At 38.5% G+C, this 7,138-nt stretch overlaps 1 protein-coding gene across 1 annotated transcript; it reads left to right on the forward strand.

The window, feature by feature from the left end:
* The first annotated feature begins 4,562 nt into the window (after positions 1-4,562).
* LOC147279422 (Pollen Ole e 1 allergen and extensin family protein) lies at positions 4,563-6,476 on the forward strand. Its single transcript, XM_086250531.1, has 2 exons — positions 4,563-4,833; positions 5,911-6,476. Exons 1-2 carry the CDS (start codon positions 4,680-4,682, stop codon positions 6,234-6,236), a joined length of 480 nt encoding a protein of 159 aa, XP_086106657.1. The 5' UTR covers positions 4,563-4,679; the 3' UTR covers positions 6,237-6,476.
* The last annotated feature ends 662 nt before the right edge of the window (positions 6,477-7,138 follow it).

Consider the following 7,138-nt stretch of genomic DNA (forward strand, 5'->3'; position numbering starts at 1 on the left):
CTATTAATTGAGTAATTAAGATTATTGGTTAAAAAAAAAACGTTTGAATTGTCATTTTGATTGACTATTTGATTACATAATATATCAAGTTATCTAATAAGAGAATATTATCTAATATTATTTCGTACATGACATGAATTATTTCTTCTTGCCTCTGTATATGTAAATGGAAATGTACAAAAGTTCAGATTCTCTTATATTTGGGATAATCCTACTCAGCAACCCACTCCTCTGCAGAGTGCAAACAACAAGGCCATGATAATCAATCCAATGACAAGAAGTAAATGAGTGCCAAAGAAAATCTTTTAGTAAAACCTAAACATCTTCCTAGATTGCTATCATTTTCTAACAAAAACATCTTGCCAGTATCAACTATATAAAAATGAGTGGTTTTCCAATTTTGCACTAGGTTGTCTCCACTAACTGACTAACACCACTAGCTAGGTTGCCTTCTGGAATATATTAAACAACATTAAATTTTCCAGGTCAAAGCAATCTCTATATATATATATTGAGAAATGTTTCAGTGATTTTCAGATCTTGTAGGAACACAGTTCATGATGTACAAAGCAAGCTTCCTCCACATTAAAAATTTATCCATTCATCTCATAACATATTTAGAGAAAAAAATTCTCTATAACAGCTGTGTATACTATATATATATATATCTCATTACGTGTTAGATTATAGAGAAGGACTTACCTATCACGGGAATAAGAGATGTGGCATCCCTCTCTCTCATCTTTGTCTCCGCTCTCTTTTTTCTCTCTCTCTTATTTATGTTTATGTGTCTCTCTTGAGAGGGATGTCATATTCTTTATTACGGAGACATGCAAGTTTTATTCTAGATCATATAATAAAAAAGACAGACCAATATATATTTATGTCAAATACATCGAAAATTTTACTCCTATTTTAGAGATTGGTAGCTGCCTCAGCCTGGTAAATAGAAGATTGCAGCGGCCGTCACGCTAGCCATGTGGTTCATGAATCAAACAGATGGTGCGCATTGCCTTGCCAGTTGCCACAATGGCACAAACCATGATCGAACTTCCCTTGGAAAATGGAATTTTATAAAGGATGCACTTGCATGCCTATTGGGCCTGGAGGCCTTGATTTTTCAGGTAGTGGGCTGCGCGCCAATTGTACACAGAGTGATTCTATGGACGAGAAAAAGTTCTAATTGGTGATGTGGCATCAAGTAAAATGAGTCCTACACTTTTAAGTCTCAAATCCCATGTTGGTGATGCCATATCACCAATCAAGGGTGGGTATGGGCGGACCAACCCATGCTTGTTCAAATTATAAATTTTGTTGACCTGTGCAACCCAAAGAACCCATGGAAGGTTTGTCCAAATTAGTTTTTTTTGGGTTGTCCAAATTATGACATCTTGAGATAAAATCACACAAAAATTTGAAAAAAAGTACACTAATTTAAATATCAAACATTCCATATGAAAATCTCATAATCAAAAGACAGAGAGAGTCATTGCACTTTAATTTTCAAATGTTCAAATACCCTAATAAACAAAATACAACCACTTAGGCCTCGTTTGTTTCACAGGACTGTCTTGGCATGGACTAGCTATCGGGACTGGCATGGACTAGCTTGGCATGGACTAAGCTAGCTAAGAACTGCCTTTATGTTTGGTGTAGTGCAGGACTAACAACCTGGATAATGAAAATAGTCCTGTCCTATGTTTGGTGCAGTGCAGGACTAACAAGTTGGAAAATTAATTTTTGAAACAAAATCATAAATCCCCATATTTAATTTTTAAAATAATTAAACATATTAATTATAAAAAAATTTCAATTTAGTTTGAAGACCTAAATAATTAAATTATAAAATCTCTTAAAATAGTTTCAATGCAATAAATTGGGGTGACCACTTTTAAAATGCTATAACTTTCTTATTTACTGTTGAATTTTTTGAACAATTCCAATATTGTTTTTATGACATTGTAAAAAATGCATGAAATTAAACAAATTTGGGATCCAACCAATTCTCTCTACACTGATTTAGTGATTCCCAAAGAAGCCCAACTCCTCGGGTGCAAGTCTGATTTTTGTTTTAACAATTTAATAATGATAAAAAGGGAAAAAAAAAAAAAAAAGAGAGAAGAACAAAACCCACCAAAAAAAATTGGAAATAAAAATCAAGAAATTAAAGAAAATAAAAACATGAAAAAAAAAAAAAAAAGAAAGGAAACGAACCCAGAAAAATCTCAAGTCATCCATTCTATATATCAATCCCCAAAGAACCCAATAGATCAAGGCAATCTGGTGAGAGAGAAATTAAAGAAAAAAAAAAGGAAAAAACACAGAAAAGCCATCAAGCCATCAAGGAAAAAACACAGAAAAACACAGAGAAATTAAACACAAAAAAAAAAAAAAGAGGTTGAGAGAATTTGAATAAGAATATCCAAGTCAATCACTTGGATATTAGAAAAAACAGGGACTGGCTTAGTTAAAAATAGAAGAAGCTGAAGGCTCCGGCGCAGCGGCGTCGTATTGATCGAGGCGGACGGGGACGGAAACGAGGTCATTTTCGCTGTGGGCATCGGAGGGGAAGAGTTGCTTCAGGAGGGCGATGATGTGGAGGCTCTCTCGGTCGAGAGGGGGTTGGGAATGAAGGGGGGTTTGGCGGGGGAGGGTAGATTTGGAATTTGAAGCGAATTGGGAGTTGCGAGGGGCGAGGCAGAGGCGGGAGTAGGTCTGCTTGCGGCTGCCGGCGGATTCGTTGAAATGAGGAGGAATACGAGGTGAGGGAGAGGGAGTAGAGCTCGGATTGGGAGAGGAGGCGGAGGTCGATGAGAGGGAGGGACTCAAGGTGGAGGTGGTGGTTGTTTTGGTGGTCGACGACGGTGGCAAGCGCCATGGCATTGAGCAGAGAGAAAGAGTGTGTGTGTGACTGGCGTTGTTGCTGCACTGCGTTGACTGGCGTTGTTGCTGCAGGTAGAAGAAATAGGTTGGATTGCTGTAGAAGATGAAAGTTTTGTCTTAGGTAGACCCAGCTAAGGAGGTTCTTAGCTAAACCTCCACATTTTCACGGGTTTCACTAAGCCCAACTAAGAAGCTCATTTAAGTTGGAGAGGATTCACTAAGCCCCGTGTTTTTTAATCCTAAGCTCACCAAACATGGGCTTAAAGTCTTAACTAAGCCAGTCCCTGTTAAGAAGGTGAAACAAACAAGACCTTAGTTTACTAAAGCACAAAAAGTAATGGGTAATATAATTAAATTCTAACAAAAAGTAAACATAATAATTAGATATTGTCCTCCCCTTTAAGATTCATGTGCAGCGTCCAACATTCTCTCTTGGAACTTGTAGTCTCACGTCTCATAGTTTTCAACTTATTAACTTCAAATGCATATTATTACTATGTACAATATGTATAAATTTAAGTTCCTCGAGTTGCTTGAGTTAGAAAATTTTCAACCCATGTTTGCCTAAGTTATAATTTGGGTTGGTCGGGGTGAGAATTTTCTCAACTCGTGTTACCAAATCTTCTTGTCCAAATTGCACAAAGTGCGGGTTGAATTCAGGTTTTCGGGTTTGTCCAACCCAATGCACACCTGTATCACCAATCTATATTGTGGGAAAGTTTTTATCTTCTATGGGCACCCAAATCTCATTCGTAGACACTTAACCTCTCAATTTTTGAGCAAACATTTATAATTTTGGTCCCTATACTTAGGAAAAAAAAACAAGCATATCTACACAAAAACTTAAAAGAAGATAAAACCCAACTCCTATGCACCCACTTTGCATTTTTGGCTACTGTTAGCGAGCATGTGCTCTCTTCACCCAACTCTCTCTTTGTATGTCCCTATCTTCCTCCCTTATACACAGCACCACCAAGGGTGACTGATTGGAGGTCAGCATCCACCATTGGTGGTATGATGCAGAAGGAAGGAAGAGAGAGACAAGTCGAGAAAGAGAGAGGGGGAGTTGGACGGTGGAGCAACCACCGGATACCAAAAGTAATCTTGTGGCCCATAATGTAACACAATGGGCTGCTTTCGTTGGTGAGAGAGATATAGGGGCCCAATCCTTTATCGGCCAGAATAGTGGCCCAATCCCTAATGGAATACAGTGGTCGGAAAGTAAGCAGTTTAGAGCCCAGGCCTTTCTATCATTGAGACATTGATTTCCATTTCTTAAAAAAAAATGCAACAGCGTGAAGACCAAACGACGTCGTGTAATAGAGCTAGGGTGGAGAACAGCCCATCGACACACTTTACTTGCTTTCACAAGCTTCCAAAAGTAAAGAGCCCCATGTGAGCACCGACAAGCGCCAGCTTCACTCAATCACAACTCACAAGCCCTGTTCTTTCCTCTGCACCCGTTCCCACCACACCTCTCTGCAACCGCCAAACACTCCCACGAAAAATGACCACAATTCCACATTTCACTACGTGGCAATCAGCCATTGGACCAAATGCAAAAAAGCCAACGGGTGCAGCATTTTTGGCGCGTAGACGAAAGCGCTCAATACGCGGTTTGGGCAATCAATTATCCGGCTATTACTGAACTTTCCCGTGATGGCACTCCTTGCGTTGCCTTTTATTATCACACTATCTCTTCACTTCTCTCTCTACCATTCTCACTCCTCTGCATTTTCATTTCGTTTTCTGTCTTCTTCTCTCAAATCTCTGTAAGCAAAAAGGGAAGACTTTTAATGGCGAAATTACTTGTGGTGTTTGCTCTGTGTGTGCTGCCGGCTCTGGCCCTCGCCACGCGTCCCATGAGGGTTCCGTACACAGTGGAAGGAAAGGTCTACTGTGACACTTGCCGTGCCGGTTATGAGACCAAAGCCATTACCTACATTCATGGTAACCATTTACTTTTTTTTTGTTTTTTTAATTTCCCATTTTGTTTTTGGGTGTTTATGGAAGGTGGGTTTTCAATTTGGATCTCATTTGCTAGATCTGAAAATGTTGTTTCTTTTGTCCTTTTAATTTGAACTTCAAGATGGTTTATTTTCTTAGATCTGACTGGGTTTGCACCAATTAGACTCTAGATGGTCAAAATCATGCTTTATGATTCGTCTGTTTATTATATTTTTATGTGTTTATGCCAAAGAATTGTTGACGTTAAAGTAATGTATGGACAATGACTTTGTAGAATTATAAAATCCAGCCCTAGAATTTTTTATTATAAAATCTAGCCCTAGAATTGTTTATAGCCCACCTAAAAGAGCCCCATTTCAGAACTGTGATTGAGTCTTAGGACCCAGAAAATTGTTTTGAGAAATAGCATTGTTGTAAGCCTTAACATTCTGGGACTATATAACAACATACCATTTTTTGGGTAATAAGGAATCCCACAACCCACTCCCTCATTTGGTACAAGGTTTTAGGCTATGGTGAGAGAATTTCCCATGTCCATAATGTAACATGTTGTCTTATTATTTACAATATATAATGTCCGGAGCTTATTCACTCATTGTCAAAACGGTTTTAGGTTGAATGTTCTAATTTCTACATGTTATAAGAGCAGACAATCCAGGCCTAATGGCCACACTTGATCTCACTTTACCCAATGGAAGTTGCATGTGTGTTTTGCAAGTCACAACTACACATGAGGGGTGTGTTTAGGATGTCCCACATCAATTATGTAAAGCCTTGCCTTATGTTCACTCATTGCCAATTGGTTTTGAGTTGGATGCTCTTGCTTCTACAAGCTAAACCTAGGATATGAACAATCACCTGCAAGCATACAATTTTAAGCCTATGTTTGACATAGGTTGTGACAACCAGTTTTTATATGAATTTTGGATGTATAGTTGTCTTGTATTGATCCCAAGTAGTATAGGTTCTCTAAACTGATAATTTTAGAAGGAAAAGGGAAAAAAACTTTTAGAATGGTTGATTTCCTCTAACAACTTTAACCAATGATGTTAATTGTAGGTGCCAAGGTCAGACTGGAATGCAAAGACAGGCACAGCATGAAACTCCAGTACAGCAAAGAAGGAACAACAGACCAAACCGGTACCTACAAGATCACAGTCACAGAGGACCATGAGGACCAGCTTTGTGATGCTATCCTTGTGAGCAGCCCTCAGAAGGACTGTGCAACAGCTTCCCCAGGGCGTGACCGCGCACGTGTGATCCTCACCGGCTACAACGGCATGGCATCGAAAAAACGTTTTGCCAATGCAATGGGGTTCATGAAGACTGAAGCCTTGTCTGGCTGTGCCCAGATTCTCAAGGAATTGCAGGAGTTCGATGAGTAGATGTGGTTTGAGTTCCTCCTAGTATGTGTCTAGTTTTAAAACTTTGCTTTGGTTTGTCATGATAAATGTTTAATGCTATTTGATGGCTTGTTATCTCAACACCTAGAGATTCTTGAGATTTGTTGCTAATAGACTCTCTTAAATTATATTACATGGTCTCTTTTGGCCTGTAGAATATGGTTTCTGTTACTTTAGTACTTATAAATATATATTTATAAGTGATTAAATTGATTTTCTCGATGGATTTGAATTCAGTGTGGTATTGTCCATTGCATAGGAGTTCTGCATAATTCAGTGGTACTTGTACATGATCAGCAGTTAAGGATTAATAGCATTCCATCAGATTAGGTGGCCAAGCCCGGTGGTCAAGACACTGCGTGAAAAACTGTAAAGTCCGAGTCTATTTATCTTCAGGAAAAATCATTGGCTTAACAAATGATCTATTGAACAATGAAAATGATTCAACAGAAGATAAAAGTAAATCCAATCCATATTTTGTTTAAACTAAAGCAATATTTGAAGTAACTACTGCTCGTGGATAGTCAACAAAATCTTGAGGTCTTTTGTGAGGTCTATAGCTCTCGTGCTCAAGAGTGTTATCTTTCTTGCCCAATATCACTTTATAAAAGACATCTGTCTACTGATAATGATCCCTGTACTCAAAGCAATAAGCATGACTACCAAAAGAGAGTCAAAAGATGGGCGTCATCTATTTTCCAGCACTCGTATGTTTTTCAAAAATTTGTTGCCGGCCAAGTCTGTATATTGTATTACGTATGAAATTATGAATAGATTTAACAAGGAGAAAATGTATACTCTAGTAGGCGAACTCGTCTCCTCCCGAGTGAAGTTGAAGTACTAAGCTGCATTGAAGTAGTAGCCAAGGTCTACTTGGTGAGCCA

This window comes from Dryas octopetala, chromosome 7, assembly GCF_963921425.1.
Source record: "Dryas octopetala chromosome 7, drDryOcto1.1, whole genome shotgun sequence".
Lineage (NCBI taxonomy): Eukaryota > Viridiplantae > Streptophyta > Magnoliopsida > Rosales > Rosaceae > Dryas > Dryas octopetala.